This window comes from Penicillium manginii, assembly GCF_028828005.1.
Source record: "Penicillium manginii strain IBT 31320 chromosome Unknown utg000005l:1.0-5665137.0:1.0-5668048.0, whole genome shotgun sequence".
In the NCBI taxonomy this organism is placed as follows: Eukaryota; Fungi; Ascomycota; class Eurotiomycetes; order Eurotiales; family Aspergillaceae; genus Penicillium; species Penicillium manginii.
In genome coordinates this window covers 1,552,035-1,568,955 of record NW_026643106.1, presented here as the reverse complement: position 1 = coordinate 1,568,955, position 16,921 = coordinate 1,552,035, and the positions used below count along the sequence as shown (strand labels likewise).

At 51.0% G+C, this 16,921-nt stretch overlaps 6 protein-coding genes across 6 annotated transcripts; 4 read left to right on the top strand and 2 right to left on the bottom strand.

The window, feature by feature from the left end:
- Positions 1-213: 213 nt before the first annotated feature.
- N7533_006962 (putative DUF221 domain protein) lies at positions 214-2,940 on the top strand (the record flags this gene model as incomplete). Its single annotated transcript, XM_057103612.1, has 4 exons — positions 214-384; positions 443-607; positions 682-1,882; positions 1,943-2,940. 4 exons carry the CDS (start codon positions 214-216, stop codon positions 2,938-2,940), a joined length of 2,535 nt encoding a protein of 844 aa, XP_056958569.1.
- A 2,270-nt stretch (positions 2,941-5,210) lies between these two features.
- On the top strand, positions 5,211-7,550 carry N7533_006961 (F-box protein; the record flags this gene model as incomplete). The annotated part of the gene is made up of 1 exon (XM_057103611.1): positions 5,211-7,550. One exon carries the CDS (start codon positions 5,211-5,213, stop codon positions 7,548-7,550), a length of 2,340 nt encoding a protein of 779 aa, XP_056958568.1.
- A 414-nt stretch (positions 7,551-7,964) lies between these two features.
- Positions 7,965-9,197, bottom strand: N7533_006960 (uncharacterized protein; the record flags this gene model as incomplete). Its single annotated transcript, XM_057103610.1, has 1 exon — positions 7,965-9,197. The coding sequence occupies one exon, from the start codon at positions 9,195-9,197 to the stop codon at positions 7,965-7,967; it is 1,233 nt and encodes a 410-aa protein (XP_056958567.1).
- Positions 9,198-10,025: 828 nt separating this feature from the next.
- N7533_006959 (uncharacterized protein) lies at positions 10,026-12,807 on the top strand (the record flags this gene model as incomplete). The annotated part of the gene is made up of 2 exons (XM_057103609.1): positions 10,026-12,494; positions 12,547-12,807. The coding sequence occupies 2 exons, from the start codon at positions 10,026-10,028 to the stop codon at positions 12,805-12,807; spliced, it is 2,730 nt and encodes a 909-aa protein (XP_056958566.1).
- A 358-nt stretch (positions 12,808-13,165) lies between these two features.
- On the top strand, positions 13,166-14,476 carry N7533_006958 (3-deoxy-7-phosphoheptulonate synthase; the record flags this gene model as incomplete). The annotated part of the gene is made up of 5 exons (XM_057103608.1): positions 13,166-13,171; positions 13,238-13,292; positions 13,345-13,931; positions 13,969-14,251; positions 14,322-14,476. 5 exons carry the CDS (start codon positions 13,166-13,168, stop codon positions 14,474-14,476), a joined length of 1,086 nt encoding a protein of 361 aa, XP_056958565.1.
- An 826-nt stretch (positions 14,477-15,302) lies between these two features.
- On the bottom strand, positions 15,303-16,630 carry N7533_006957 (ubiquinol--cytochrome-c reductase catalytic subunit CYT1; the record flags this gene model as incomplete). The annotated part of the gene is made up of 5 exons (XM_057103607.1): positions 15,303-15,571; positions 15,628-16,025; positions 16,100-16,162; positions 16,295-16,452; positions 16,562-16,630. 5 exons carry the CDS (start codon positions 16,628-16,630, stop codon positions 15,303-15,305), a joined length of 957 nt encoding a protein of 318 aa, XP_056958564.1.
- Positions 16,631-16,921: the final 291 nt, after the last annotated feature.

Here is a 16,921-nt window from a genome sequence, read left to right as displayed (position 1 = left end):
CATTCGTTCACTGAGATCGCCTTGCAACTGTTAACGCGAAAGCTCGGTCGAATATTGCGCGAACATACATTTGTGCTAGACTCCAAATTCATCTGCCAGGTCGCATTCCTCCACCCCGCCATTACGCCCTCGATGGACCGGTAACTCGAACACCCCTCCGCCCATTTGACTTCACCGCAACCCTCCGAGCCGGAAGGTACCCTCGAAGAAACGATGTCACTCACGACATCAGCAGCTACTGCACTATGGACCGCGCTTAAAGATGACACGCACGATGGAGACGGAAAGTCGAGGCTGTCAAATCCTAGAGCAGAACAGCGTGACCTGTATACCCAATTCGTGATCAGCTTTGCGCTCGGCCTGGGGGCCTTCATAACTTTCTGCGTACGTTGTCGACGTCCCAGCAGAATGGTGATTGTTATTAACGTCTTACTGGCTGTAGATATTACGACCCAAATGGACCGAGCTGTATGCAGCGAGAAGACAACAACGATGCGCTGCTTCACGGCTACCGGAGTTACCGGACAGCTTTTTCGGATGGATCCCGGTCCTGCATCGCATAACAGACGAGGAAGTGCTTCATTCGGCTGGCCTTGACGCATATGTCGTGAGTCTGCTTGCTCTCCTCTTTTTCCTTGCGACCATCCGCATGACATTTCGCTAATATTTTGTTATGCCCAGTTTCTTTCCTTTTTCAAATTTGCCATTCGATTCCTGCTCGCCGTCTTTGCCTTCGCGGTAGCCATTATTCTTCCCATACATTACGCATACATCGGAGAATATGGAGTTCCCGGTTGGGACAACAACGACCCATCTGGCAACGACACGACAAGCGGAATAGGTCAATTTCTCAAAGGCAAAGAGAAGAACAAGACGGATTACTCCTACCTATGGATATACGTCATTTTCACCTACATCTTCAGTGGTTTGGCCGTGTACCTTCTGCTTCAGGAAACGAACAAAATCATTCGTACTCGACAAACCTATCTCGGCAGCCAAACCAGCACAACGGATCGTACTATCCGTCTGTCAGGCATTCCGCGTGACATGGCATCAGATGATAGTATCAAAGAATTCGTGGAGGGACTGAACGTGGGAAAAGTGCAGAATGTTACATTGTGCCGAAAGTGGCGTGAGTTGGATAATCTCATTGATGAAAGGACGAAGATTGTTCGAGAATTAGAACGGGCTTGGACGAAACATATGGGATACAAGCGCCCGCGGAATGACGGGAATACGCTGCCACTCACGCGCCAGCCACCATACGCTACACTTTCGAGTCTACCCTTGGAAGAAGACCATGAACATTCCCAGCTACTCCCAGAAAGCGAGCGCGAACACATTTCAGCATATAGCGAAGAGCGCCCGAAAGTACGTGTCTGGTATGGCCCGTTGAAGTTACGCTACCGATCGATTGATGCTATCGACTATCACGAGGAAAAGCTGCGAAAGATCGATGAGGAGATCCAGACTGCTAGGGAGACGGAGTATACCACCACCGAGATCGCCTTTGTCACAATGGAATCAATTGAGGCGTCTCAGACACTGGTCCAAACAATCCTGGACCCTCATCCGATGCAAATGTTTGCTCGACTCGCGCCGGCTCCGGCTGATGTTATCTGGAAGAACACCTATCTTTCTCGTACCCGCCGCATGGTCCAGTCATGGTCTATCACGCTCCTCATCGGGTTTCTAACAGTCTTCTGGTCTGTTCTCTTGCTGCCTATTGCAACTTTACTGGAACTAGAGACGCTCCACAAGATCGTCCCACAACTTGCAGAGTTTTTGGCGATGCACCCCCTCCTACAGTCGCTGGTCCAAACCGGTCTGCCAACTTTGGCCTTCTCCCTGTTAACTGTTGCCGTTCCATATTTATATGAATGTGAGTGTCTACTTACGCCGAAAGGATTCTTGGTGTGAATCGAAACTGACCAAGATCTAGGGCTCTCGAATCACCAAGGAATGATGTCGCGCGGAGATGTTGAACTTTCGATCATCTCGAAGAACTTCTTCTTCTCTTTCTTCAACATGTTCCTGCTCTTTACGGTGTTTGGAACAGCAAGTGGATTTTACGGCTTTTGGGAAAACCTGCGGGATGCCTTCAAGGATACCACAACTGTAGCACTTGCCCTTGCCAATTCTCTGGAAGGCTTGGCGCCATTCTACATCAACCTATTGATTCTACAGGGTCTTGGCTTATTCCCTTTCCGACTTTTGGAGTTTGGAAGCGTTGCCTTGTATCCGCTGCAGTTCCTTCGGGCCCGAACACCCCGAGAATTCGCAGAACTCTCCACGCCACCCAAGTTCAGCTATGGATTTTCCATCCCACAGACCATTCTGGTCTTAATCATCTGTGTTGTCTATAGCGTGTTCCCCAGTTCCTGGTTGATCTGCCTATTCGGCTTGGTCTACTTTTCCATCGGGCAGTTCATCTACAAGTACCAGCTTCTCTACGCCATGGACCATCAACAACACTCGACTGGTCGTGCCTGGCCAATGATCTGCAACCGAGTTTTTGTGGGACTTGTCGTATATCAGCTCGCCATGATCGGTGTCTTGGCACTACGCAAGGATATCACTCGCCCTCTGCTCCTTGTACCTCTCCTGGGCTTTACCGTCTGGTTCAGCTATTGGTTCGGACGGAATTATGAGCCACTCATGAAATTCATTGCTTTGAAGAGTATTGATCGCAACCTCCCTGGCGGCGGAGACATCTCTCCCTCGCCATCATCCACGCTTTCACCACCTTCGGGCTTAGACCGTGATACGGCACCTGTTCGCATAGGGGGTCGTGAACTAGAACTGCGACTGAAGAAATACGTCAACCCGAGTCTGATTGTGCCACTCCATGGTGCTTGGCTGCCAGGACACAATCCTGCACAAGGCAATGGAGCCTCCCTGTTCGAGGCTCACCAGACTCGGAATGACATCAGTCCATGATAGCCGATCAGCGGTTCTACTATCGACCAGTTTAATATTGACGCAAATGCCCGTTGTATTTCCCCTTTCTTTTCTTCCTTTGACTGTCCACGATGCTATACGACCTTGATACCTCTCCTCGCCTTCTTTTATCTTGTACTGGTTATCATCTATGTATACCCTTCCCGTCGTACTGTCCGTCTCTTTCCTTTGATTTCTGGTTTTAATCATCCGGCCACCGCGCCTAACTGTCCCTTACTGCACATCTGATCTATGCTACTAGTACACATCTCGGTTTTCAGACTCTTGCGAGCTTTACTCTGCGGTGTCAGGATTTCATTTTTTAAATTCCTGGCAAGCTTATTTTTTCCACTCTGGGATACAATTCTGTGCAGTTTGGCGAACGCCCGACTGGTGGGCATGGACATGCCACTGGTGGCTCTAGACTGTTCATAGTACTTTCCAGTGTTGCCTGACAGGTGGAATTTGACACATTGACCTCTTCGGTTATACATGGACACATTCTTCGTGTTTCAACTTACCCGTGTAAACGTGGCAGTGGCCATGTTGGGGCTGTGAGACTTGAGGCACAGTTCGTGTATCTTGCCCCCCGTCCAGCTGACTCTACAGGTGATCAGTCATGCCAAGGTGGATGAGGGGTGTGCATTTCCTTGAATTGGAGCTGCGGAAGGCTCGAGGCTGATGGCGATGCACCGGTACAGATGATAGGGCTGGAATGCGAAAGTACATACTAGTTACCTAGTGACTGGTTATTTACCTGCACTACATCTTTCAGGCTTTTTATTAGAGGTGAGGTTCTCATCAACATCATTCCTCCTTTATTCAAATCCATCGAGAGAATTCCGGATTTAGTGAGTTTGATTATCATAAGAGTGGGCCTGGGTACCAAGACAAGAAGCACCAAGCACTCCGTACTCCCCGCTCCGTGTCCAGGTATGAGGCTATTCTCAAAACGACTCGGCATAGTCAGCGGTGTAATCCGTACAGTCGTTAGTTACTCGAGCCGAAATCGTACTAGTAGTATGGATTGGGTGCTTCTGGAATCCGAGTCTCCAAGGGGGTCCACATGGCCCGCATGGGATCGAGGGTCAACATTCCGGAGGGCCTTGCAGTGACCATCGTAATATCCAAGTCAAGGGGCCGTATTATCGAACTTCAGTGTTGTGTTTATTCGAATCAGATCACTTTGAATAAGAACAGAACAAAACAAAGCAGAGACAGAGCAGAGACATGGTAGAGACCACGGAAGTTGAAAAGTGGTCTGGACAGTGCAGGAAGGTGTGCATCACTGCTGCATTCGGCATCGTCGCATTCTTCGCTTCTTCTTCCCTTTTCACCTTCCACTTCCACCTTCAATCTCAGAGTTACCAGGCACTTTTTTTTTCCTTTTTCTCTTTTTTATTGACTGCTCGCCTAAATCCGTTGCCTCGCTCATTCCCCACCCCGCTTTTCCGCCCGTCACCGTTGCGCAGCTCACTCTCACTCGTTCGAGCATGAGCATTGACATTGGCATTGGTACCCTCTCTCGCGGCTCAGCCATGAAACTATCTCCGATCAATTCTGGAACTGCTCCACTTTCTTCGGACTCCCTCAACGTGGCTCATGTCTTGGACTCGACGTCGGGACGATGGCGAAAGTTTGAGTGTATAGATTGGGCCTTCCCCCCCCTGGTCCTGCAGTAGAAAAACCCTTGCCTCCCCCAGCTGCCCGACTCTATCTATCAGATTCTTCGGCCACACTCTGCAGCTCTGGTTCAGGCTGTCCCAGGGACTCTTGTTGTGTCTTCCCCACCGCTTTCGCGTTCGGTGACACCATCCCATCTGAAGTCGAATACAACCTCGCAACCCGATTCCCACATATTTGCCCTCAAAGTCCGGGTGTCTCCCCCTCTCTCGCTCGCCATTTTCGTTGGAATACCACCATGAGATACTCCCGCCGATGAGATCGTGCCCAACCGATTAGATCTGTCGTTTTATGCTCCGCTAGCGAATAAAACGCTCGATGCGTCATTGAACCTTCTCCACATCTCGATCTGCCGTTTGGGGTGGAGCCCTACCGTTCCTCATTTTAGACTTACCTCACATTGCCGGCCGATCATCTGTACGCATCTGGAGTGGAATATCTCCTTACCACCCCGAGGAAAATTTCTTCGTGGCTTCGAGCTTTTGTTCGAATTTGGCTTTCCGGGTCAACTTTTGTTCATTGAATATCTCTTCAAAGCTAAAGACATTCACAACTTGTGGTGCGTGTTGAGTGGCCAGGGCTACTACATGGCTAGTAGTATGCCGGCTCTGAGGTCTCACGACAAACGCTCTCTGAAGCACCTGTCCGCAATTAGTGTTCTACAAGTTGAACAAGAACCTGCAATTAGGCCAAAGGCTGTCTTACAACCTCACCGCTTGATTACAGTGGCAAATGCCATCTCCTCCGACGATTCTGAAGTAAGGTTGGTGAAATCTACTCCGAATGGCGGCAAGTATCTCAATATCGCGAGTGGCTCATCGCCCCCGGCTGCGAATATTGCCCCGCCCGAGATTTTGCTCCAAATATTCTCCATGTTGACACCTCGGGATTTCGACAATGCTCGCCGTACATGTTCGCAATGGATGCGTGTGGGTATGCATCGAAACTTGCTGGAGACTATGCTGAAGCGAGCTGGGTGGTGGGATGCATATCAGCAGGATATTGAGAGTCAACGAACCCGACTCCCGCCATCAATTGAAGAAAGTGACATCTGGAAGATGAGCAGACGATTTGCAACTGAGTGTCTACTGGCTGGACGAAAATCAAACATCGAAGAGTCTGGCTTTATGGCCACACAAGTCATTGATTTCTCTGCGTTGGCGCAGGGCTTACCTTCCGCCAAAACCCGTCGTGTCCTCTCCAATACTCGCGACAAAGCAACGCGACAAACTTCATCTACCTTCAGTGTCAGTACTTGCAGCAACTATGTTCTGGTGACGACTGGCCGCAGGATACATGTCTTTCAACTTCTTGGAAGAAAGTCCAGTCTGTCTCAGTCTATAGACCTGGAAGACTCCAACCTGGTCCCAATCACCACCATCGAATGCGAGTTCGAAGTTCTCTCTGCAGTTCTAGATACCAGTACACCCAGATTCATCATCGCGGCGTTGTTGGAAAACCGCGTGGGAATGGTGTGTGACCTGGAGATATCATCCACTGACTCTGTATTCACTGCTGGCACAGTGAAGCAAAAAACCCACCAGGTATCAAAGAACAATCCCAGCTCGCAACATTACTACTACGATGTCTGCTCGGAAGACCACCCTCCCCGAACGATCGCGCTGTATCCCGGTCGCCGCTGCGTCGCATTTGGCTGTGCAGGCGGCATCGAGATTCATTGGGTGGACGAGACAACACAGCGAGATCAAAGACGACACTTTCCGATGTCCCAACCCTCCGAAACCCTTCACTTTCTCCCCAACACCTCGGGGAGCCCATCAGAAATGCGTCTTATATCCTCTCTGGCCGGACCCGGAATTCACGAGTGCGCATGTCGGCAATCGCCAAACCCAGACCATCCCAAGAAATGCCAGTTCCATATGATGTCAGGTACACAGTCTCTCGGTCGCAGAGCTCCGACCGATACGTTCGCTTTGAGCCTTGTTAGGGCTACACACTGCCACCACTATCGTGCGGTGCCTATCAACGATGGCTACCACATCATCTTCGTCGAGCCTCGCACCGGCTTCCTCTGCATTGGATCAGATGCTCCAATTGGCGGGCCAGCAAGTCTCACTCGAGCCTTCATTTGCGTCCCGCCTTTCGCTCAAGGAACTCCTACTGATTCAAACGACGCTCGCAGCCCCACGGTTTTCACAGTAGGCTCCGACTTGAATTGGGGCTTGCGTGTTGCAGCTGCTTACGGAGACCGCATTGTCCTATATTCAGTGCCCCTGGATGTATTCAATGTGATTCGAAAAGAGCGCGAGCGTCAAAGTGACGGGGTTATGGGCGATAGTGACCTAGCGCACAGTTGGTTTGTCGACCCGGAACGCTGTCGCAAACGCCGCGAGAGCCTGGTACAAAATCAGAATGGAGACTGGGAATTCCTCCTGAGTGTAAGATACCGTCCCACAGCAATGATGTGGCCTTTCAAGATATATGGAAAGGAAATTGGAAGAGTGGAGAACATAGTCGAGCTGGCACTGCAGTCTAGCAACGGAGGCGCACGCGTGTGGGCCTTTGGTGCGAATGGACGGTCCACCGTCTTCGACATTAATACATCTACGCCTGCGACTCATAACACGCAAAATGCTCCTCTGTGCAAATCCATCACAATCGCATCAGACGGGAGTCTTCAATCCGTTACGTCGGGCAACGAGCCTGAACCCCCCTCTCTCCGGTCATCTCGCAAACGCAAATCCACAGAATCCAAGGACGACTTCGTTGGTCGGTATGGCACAAGCCGCTTCGTGCCAAGCGGGGCTCCGGAAGGTGAGACTACCGATGTTGTCGTTCCTCCGGGGAAGCAAGATGGGAGCTCACCTGTCCGTCGTCCATCATTTGCTGCTTGTATTGTGGACTTCAAGATTCCGGAGCTTGGAATGAGAAATGGGCGATGGAGAGATGTCCTTGACTTATCTTGACTGGGGTGCGTTACCAGTACTACTTCAAGTTCTACGAGTTTTGTATAAGCGTGAACTGGCTATAGTAGATTGCATATAAACAACCGATCAAGCGTACTTAGATGAATATACAATATTTTAAATTCGATTCCAGGGCTTCAACTTTACTAGAAACAGGAACGGCATATTCGCCTGAGATCTCGGCTAGCTTCAATAACCGTGGAGCACTCAAGCTAGTACCAGCCTGAGTAGTTCCTAGGTACAGTAGTACTAGGTAGTACTGTTTCTGAGAGGGTACCAGGACTCGGAAACTACCTGCCAGTCGGTAGAAACCTCTTGGTATAGACACCGCAGAGATGTTACTCATGGAAATGATAGAATCATATCTAATGTTCATTGGGTTCAGATCCAAGCAACTAGTGCAAAAATGGGGTATCAACTATCCAGTGTCCGCTCGCCATCTCCAAACACATTCTTGAAAAAATAATCATAACTCTTCCACATAGTCGCAAATACCAAATTCAACAAAGACAGCAGCCACGACGGACTGCGGCCATCAGGACCCGCAAGCTTCTTGCAGAGCGCGAAGAGAGCGAGAATAATGGGGCCGAACAAGAGCAGGATAAGCACTTTCCCGACCTTTTGTCGGAACGTTGTAATCTGATAAGAATGGAACCCGGCAAGATATTCTTGATAAGATACTGGAAGATTATGTTCCCTCGCACCCGTGGTGATTAGATCGAGGTAGCGAGCAGAAGGCTGAGCGTGATTAAGATTGGGACGCATATGTCGGCCGATTGTTAATAGCGAGGGCTTGGAGCACGAGGCTGGTGGCACTAGCGCACTGCCGCTCTCATCCTCCTCGTTTTGGGGCGAGAGGAGAGTATGCGCTTTGAAAGAAGGAGTTTCTGGATGACTAGGTACGGGGTCGGTAGACCTGTAGTCATCGGGGAAAGCGTGACAATCCACCACGATATCCCGGTAACCGCCGCCGCCTCCCTCCGTAGCAATGATTTTTGCGTAGTCGGATAGAGTTACCTCGTAAACCACTCCGACTAGTGGTTTATTCCAGCGATGGGCGTGAGAGCCCGTTGGAAGCTCTCTCGTTTCACGTACAAGCGGTGTCTTTTCTGGCAGGTATTCTCCGTCCACACTGGACACTGAGTCATATTCGGAGTCATCTTCTTGATCTTGCAAAGAGTCGGGATCCCGGAATTGTGTGGCTGCGAAACAGGGTTCAGCGTACGGAACACCCGGGAGATTAAACAATAACCGCAGGCTCGGTACAAGAACGATTATTTGCGAGAGCGGTTTAATGCCACGCTTGCCGAGAAAGGTTTTGGCCGCTAGGTTGGATCCGTAGGCCAGGTAGAAGACCGACTCTTTTGTTCCTTCTGTCCCCGTCCTCAGAGATTGCCCTTTTTGGAGATTTTTGGCGATTTTCTCACACAAGTGTTCATCGCGATCGAGCGATCCATCCAGACTGGAAGCGCGACGACGCTGTTTGGAGGTGGTTGGAGGAATATTGGAATCGATCTCTGCAGATTGAGGAAAGACCACGGGGGGAAGGTTTTGCAACTGGTTCAGAGGCTCCATAGCATTGAACCGGTACTGAACAGGCGAGTCCGTCTCTTCATGGGAAATATGGGGGGTGATATCTCGAACCATTATGACGAAGAACAAACAGAGTCGGTGTGACCAAGAGACAGAGCTGCAGGTTAGTTAGCGAGACAGGTTAGTCATAGGCCAGCTTCTTTATACGTTGACATCAGGCGCCCTGAATTGGACAGATCGGTGCATCTTTCCCACCGCTACCCTAAGGGTAACCAACCAGGGGCATTGATAAGCCAGACGATTGCGATTAATAATCGCGGCAGAGTCGGGACCGGCTTGAAAAGGTTCCGGTTCCCCGCTGAGGGTCAAGGACAGGAAGCTTCCAGAGCTTCATCCGAAGGATTGGCAACAGCTGAATGGCGGCATTAGAAAGGGTGGATCACCGAGTCCGTGGTCAGTGCATCTGACTGATCTGAGAGAGCGATCGCCTGGGCGAAAATTCTAGGCCGCCGTCTGAAGGTTGGGCCTTGGAGTGAACGAGTGTCCGAGGAAGGATTGTGGGGAATGAAGATCAGAAGGGATGGAAGTTGTACATAATGTTATAGCAAAGAGCATCGAAGAATTGAAGAGAAGAAAAGAAAAGAAGAAATGGAAAGCGCGTAGAAGGAATGCGCCTCGAAAGGCAGGTGCGACTGGTGCTCATCATGTGATTCAGGTTCAATCTCGCCAACTCAAACAACTCAGCAAACCATTGGCATTGGGAAACCCCATAAGCAGCACTGATCATTCTATTCATCGCTTCTTTTTCATGCTTGAAGCTGTCAAATGACTATGGTCCCAGTTGAGGCATGTTGAATCGAACGTGTGGAGACCACATTGGCCCGAACGCTGGGTCCACACTCAACTCCATTGAGGTACAATTGAAAGCTCTCAGATACAACCATGAAGCGTCGCCGGGTGTCCGCGGCATTCGTCGAGCTAGACCCCGCAGAGCTGATCCGGGCAAAGGATGAAGAAACAAGCCTATCTGAGCCCAGAGTGCTCGCCTCGTCTCGACATCGGATTCGCCGTTCTCCCAGGATCGCAGGGGCAACGGCCGAAGTAAAGATCACGTCGGGCAAAAAGTCAAGCAAAAGTGGACAATGCAAGACCGACAGTGGTCAGCACCCGAGCTTTAATACTCATCAACCGGATGATTCGTCACACTTGACTGATATCGCGCCTAAGCCTCGTGACATGGAGCACGCCATGTCCACGACGAGCCACACCACTGAGACGTGCGGCGACACATCATTGGCGATTAGCAATCTGGTGGCTAAAGAGGATAAGCGACCCCCAGCTGCAGAATATAAATCGTTATCGGATTTGAAATCACAGCCCCCACGGCGAACGATGGTTACCCGTTCTATCTCAGCAACCAGTAACCCACAGGATGATCCACCACAAACTAACCAATCTGAGGTCGTTTCTACCACGAACTTGACCAGTGCTCCACCTCTGCTTGAAGCTCTAGCTATAGAGCCAGAGTCTACTAGGCCGAGCATGCAAGGACGTTTTTTCCCCTCCCGGCAAAGACGCTCTACTCGCAGGACTCGCACGTTGCGGACAAAAGCAGATGTAGACTGCAATGAGGCTAATGAAGACTATGTGGACAGGAGTGAAAAATCAATTTCTTCAGCCGATTCCGAACATGAAAATCCACCAGTCCGAAAAGGCAAACGCCGACGAAGAGTCTCCAAGCCCCAGACGGCGTCGGCAACTCGCAGGACATATGCCAGCAGCAAAGCCAGGAAATCCAAAGACTCCGGCCATGCAATCAATCAGTTACCACTAACCGCCAACCCTATGGGCATTGGTCTCCAGGCTGAACCTCTGGATCTCGGTACAGCGCGACGCTTAATTGAAGTCGAATCAAACCCTACAGACGTGACTGATGGCACGGATATTCCTGACACCACTCTTCCTTTCATTGAAAAGCAGCAGCCGGGTAGAATCGAAATAATTACTAACCAGCAGACGCTTGTCAATACACCAGGCTGCTCACCACCCGCCCTTGATCAGGTCGTACCCGATGCTGATTCCGAAAGACCCGGCGAGCAACAGTCTTTGACGCGGGATGCTCACGGAAGAGGGATGGCAGTCGGGAAAAAACTGGCCGATGCTTTTAAGGTATCAAAGAGGGTTGCTTGCAATCGCCATTCTCACTCCTCTCGAATGTCTGGAATGGCCCCAAGCAGCCCAAATTCACGCAGTACTACCGCTCCACAAAAGCCCTCCACTCGTATCTCACGCGCTCAGCTTTTACTGGGATCGAAAATAGGAGAAGAGCAAGTGAAAAACACTTCTCCAAATGCATACGGGGGGCTGACGGGATCTAAAACTTCCCGATTGGTTTTAGACGCGGAGATGCGTTCTGAGAAGACGGAGGCCCTTGAAGATATAGCCGACACGGCAAACCTCCGGCCACTCCAAACTCGAGAGCGTTCGAAGGCCATGGAGTCAACAGGACATGAAACCGGACGAGATGGAGCAATCGAATGTGACGAGATACCTGAAGATGACCCGCAATTGTGCCGTCTATCAGATTCTCCGGCTGACAAGCCTGATAAGCCGCTCGAGGATGATCGCAAAGAACCAAATCCCCTGAGCTTTGAAGGTGAGACAGTTGTCTCATCACAGATCTCGGTTGTATCAGAAGATCAACATCTCAAGGCGTCATTTCGCCCGGGCAGTAGAAATGAACAGTCCCCGGACTCCCAGCAGCCATTGCTAGCAGCTCGATCTCGGACATCCGTGCCGCCGTCTACACGACGAGGCTGCGCTGTTGACCACAATGGAAGCCCCAGGCTGAAGCCCCAGGCAGCCACAAGCACCGGTCAGATTCAATCTCATTTGGAAATGGGCCGGATCCGGTCTATGGTTGGAATAAGCGATTCGAGCTCTATCTACTCATACTCGAGTTACGAGAGTCTTGAAGAGTACCTAAATGAATACCTACCCGAGCACCAGCCTGAGCACCAGCCTGTTGCCCGACCAATCTGGAGCAAATTCCAGCGTGACATGTTTAAAGAATATGGCATAGAAGCAGAAGACCTAATCAAACAGAAGTCGAGGCCATCCTTATTTTCTGGAAAAGCCGAAAATGAGGTCAACGCGAAAACTCTCGAGGACAGCCAAAAATTGGAAAGTCGGCCAGTGGAATTCCCGGCTCACATGAACAGGACTAACCCCGGCGAAAATTCACCCGGGAGACCGCGAAGTGGTTCACAGCGAACCATCGATAGCCCTGGTCAATTGTCGGACCAAAGGATAGATGCAACAGCGCAATGTGATACTGAGAATGTGGAATGGATCTCAGCCCTCAAGACTGCACAACAAACTGCACATGACCGGTTACTTGAGACAAATCAGGTAAGTCCGATCTACTGAGATATATGCTAGTACATTATTAAATGTATGACAGCACTTGTCGACTCAATTGGCCACTGAGCAAGAAAGCATTCGGGAGGTGCTACAGATCTATCGGCAAGGGTGCAATCTCATGTTACAGGAACTCTTCCGAGCACAAGAAGTACGAATGGATCTTTACCAGAAGCAGATGGCATCGGTCAAGGAGCAGCACACAGAGATCTGCCAGGATCTAATTCGGGGCTTGCAGGAACTGGACTGTCGGGTGCAGCAGAGATCGGAGAGCCGAGGTGCTTGGCTACCCCGTATTCCCTAGGCTCTAAGGGGCTTGGGCCGGGGTCTAGCGGTTGTACTAGCGCCTGTGAGGCCTGGAGGGCTCCTACAAGCAGCTACCAGGAGCTACCAGCACTCTACTTATTTTTTACTCCGCAGTTGTTAACACGCCCGCGGTGATTGGGGACTGGCGCCGCTCACCGAGGATCACGTGGAATTGACTCATTCCTCCCTTCCTCTTTTTCTTATTTCATAGCTGCTGCTGCATCAATTTTTTTTTGGTTCTTGGATACAATTCCTCAATAACCTTCAATCAATTACTCTTCAATTCATTTTCGTATTCTCCCCCATTCCACACCCCGCCTCAAACCCCCATTCTTTACCAATTGCCTCGCCCCGCCATGTCGGTTAGTTGACCCCCCCATGAAATCATCGATTGCCCCGCCAAACACAACTGACGCTCAATGGCTTAGTTCTTCATTGAAAACCCCAATGTGGGCAACCACAGCCACTTGGAAGACTCTCGCAGTACGTCCGACCTTGTTTCCCCCGATCTATCTGCTCTAACCATCCTCTGCAGTTGTTGGCTACAACCCTCTCACCCCGCCTAACCTCCTTCAACATGAGATCGCCTTGACCGATAAATCTCGGGAAACAGTTCTCAATGGACGTACTGAGGCTGTGGCGATTGTTCATGGCACCGACAAGGAGAGGCAGCGCCTCATGGTAGTCATCGGACCCTGCTCGATCCACGACCCCGATATGGCCCTCGAGTACTGCGATCGTCTGATGAAGCTGAAGGAGAAGTACGCCGATGACCTGTTGATTGTCATGCGCTCGTACCTGGAGAAGCCCCGTACCACTGTCGGCTGGAAGGGTCTGATCAACGATCCCGATATCGACAACAGCTTCAAGATCAACAAGGGTCTGCGCACCTCCCGCCAGCTCTTCGTTGATCTGACCAACAAGGGCATGCCCATCGCCAGTGAGATGCTTGACACCATCTCCCCCCAGTTCTTGGCCGATTGTCTTTCTGTCGGTGCTGTCGGCGCCCGAACCACCGAGTCCCAGGTTCACCGTGAGCTGTCCTCCGGTCTGTCCTTCCCCGTTGGTTTCAAGAACGGCACCGATGGTTCGCTCGATGTTGCTGTTGATGCCATCGGTTCCGTCAAGTCCCCCCCATCACTTCCTATCCGTGACTAAGCCCGGTGTTGTCTCCATTGTCGGCACTGTCGGCAACCCCGACTGCTTCGTCATCCTGCGCGGCGGCAAGAAGGGCCCCAACTACAATGCCGCCAGCATCAGTGAGGCCAAGGCTAAGCTCGAGGCCAAGGGCATGACTCCCCGTCTGATGGTCGACTGCAGCCACGGCAACTCTGAGAAGAACCACAAGAACCAACCCAAGGTTGCTGCTGTTCTTAGCGAGCAAATTTCCGCCGGCGAGTCTGCTATCATGGGTGTTATGATCGAGAGTAACATCAACGAAGGTAAATATCGATGCTCCCCTCAGTTCACTCATTCCTCGTGGTCGTTGTTTACTAACTGTCTCCCTTATAGGCAACCAGAAGGTCCCTGCCGAGGGCAAGGCCGGCCTCAAGTACGGTGTCAGTATCACAGATGCCTGCATTGGCTGGGAAGACACCGAGACCACGCTCGAGACGCTCGCTCAAGCCGTACGCGCGCGGAGACAGAAGTTGAATGGCGCCAACTAAGCCCGTCAATTTGTGATTTCTGTCTTTCGCCTTTTAGCCTTCTAATGACACATGGATGTAATTATGGGGCATTTTCGAGCGTTTCCTGCCGGATTTGGAAAAGTTATGGTTCTATCTTGTCGAAATATCAAAATATTTTTTCTTCACTATCGCGGTCATCCGGTAATTCCTACTACTAGCCAGTACCTACTACTGTTCCCTCAGTAGTCGAAGTCCTCAAACCACACGCTCGGAACTTGGGAATGAGTCCGAGTTATTATATATACTAGTACTAGTATTTCAAATTTTCATCATGCTCAGTTAGGGTTGAGCAACTCAGAACATGCTACTAAAACGAGTATCTGCTTAAATCAAATTTCAAATTTACTTAAATTTTTAGCTACCTGGCCCCTCGGATCTAAACAATAGTACTAAGAAGTAGGTGATGGTCAATCATGCTCGTTCCTCGGAACAACTTGAACCTCCAAGGCTTAGACTCATTGCTCTGCCAAATTTCAATCTGGTCTACACAAGACCCAAAGGCCAGTACATACCGAGTAGTAAACATTCACAAAAGAAATTAGATTCAGTCGACTCCTCGAGCACACAGTTTTTGGAAAGGCAAAGGAAAAGAGAATATATCTCGGATACAGATACAGGTGATTCCGGGGAGTTCTAACAAAACAAGGGCAAGCGACCCTGGAGACAAAAAAACAAATGATGACAGAGATCTTTCCGCGGTGAGAAGACCGACGGGGCAATAGTACAGGGGAATGCCCAATGGGCCGCTCAACCTCGTGGATACCTCCCATTTCCCAAACTCATACAGGCCATTTGGCCATCATGTTTAGCGGCGGGGTCCAATCGGGGGGCTGTACACGATCTTTCTGGACTTGATGGGGGCCCACTTGTAGCGCTTGACCCAGACGCTAATGGCGAACAGACCGGACAGGACAGCGATGGCCTTGACACCCATCTTCTTGCGGTCGTCCATCTCGGGCTCGGCGGCCCAGTTGAGGAACTCAACAACATCCTTGGCCATCTGGGAGGTAGTGGCAGGGGTACCATCCTCGTACTCAACAACACCATCGAACAGGACACGGCCCATGGCGATACCTAGAAATTGGATTAGAAGTGTACATTTTGCAATTGAAGCAAGAGCTATCACATACCGGTACCAGGGAAGTAAGGGTTGAAGTTCATGCCCTCGGCGACGGCAGCACCGGCGGGAGCCTCATCGGGGTAACCGGTCAGAAGGTTGAAGATGTAGTCGCAGCCACCGTGACGGCCCTTGACGATCAAGCTCAGATCAGGGGGCAGAGCACCAGCGTTGGCGGCACGGGCAGCCTCGTCGTTCTTGTAAGGAGCGGGAATATAATCGGAAAGCTTTCCGGGGCGCTTCTCGATGTCACCCTCGTTGTTGGGCTCGGTATCGTACTCGTTCTCCTCGGCCATGGCCTTCATCTCATCGACGGTGTGCATGACACCAACGAACGAACGCCATGGGACACGGGTCAGGGAGTGACAGCTGGCGCAGACCTCACGGTAAACCTGGAAACCACGGCGAAGGCTGAAATGATGAAAATGTTAGTGTTTGTGCCCTGGTGAGATGGCCTAATCGGGTAAGGCTAAAAAAACACTCACGCGGCGTGGTCGAAGGTCTTGTTGAAGCGCTGGTGAACCCAGGGGTACTGGGTAGGGTGAAGGCTAAGAGTAAGAATTACCAGTTAGTTTGACTTTCATTTATGATCCCGATCACACAATTCTCGGCTCGGCATAGCGGAGCCGGGAGACATTGGGATTGAAACCCCCCAATTCCCTGGGAAATCAAGTACTCACCCCTCCTCAGCAGGTGTAGAGGCGAAAGCCTCCTGGCCATAGAGATGGTAGTACCAGGCGGCGGAACCGGCAGCCGCGGCGGTTGCGAGCGAGGCAGTGAGGGTGAGGTGGAAGGGGGAGCTGGCGGATTCGGCGCCGGCGGCGGTGGAAGAGGCACGCTGTCGATTGAGTCAGTTAGTCAAGCCTTTCGGACTCAAACAGAGCATTGCGAATCGATTGCCCTTGTTGACCGAGGTCAATGGGTTGATCAGGTTGGTGAGAGCGTACCGTGGACTTGCCGAGTGACTGGCGTGCGATGGCCCGGTTGGGCACGCGCAGAAGGGAACGTGCCAGCATGACGAATTCGAATCCTCCGATCGACAAGCGATGGAAAGGAATCAAAAAGAAAAGTGAGAGGAGGGGAGGGGAGGGGGGAGGGGCGGGTACGTGGTGCACAAGGAGAAGTCGAGAGATGAGGTCGAAGGTCAAGTTTCTCGCTGGGGGCAGTGGGAGCGTAAAACCCTCACGCTGATTGGCCGAGGAGCTGCCGTCGGTGAAAACCGCGAATTCTTCGGGTGATGCTTTACTTCTTCTTCAACACTTTCCTGCAAATGGTTTCAATTTTGATGCTAATGAAAATACTTGATA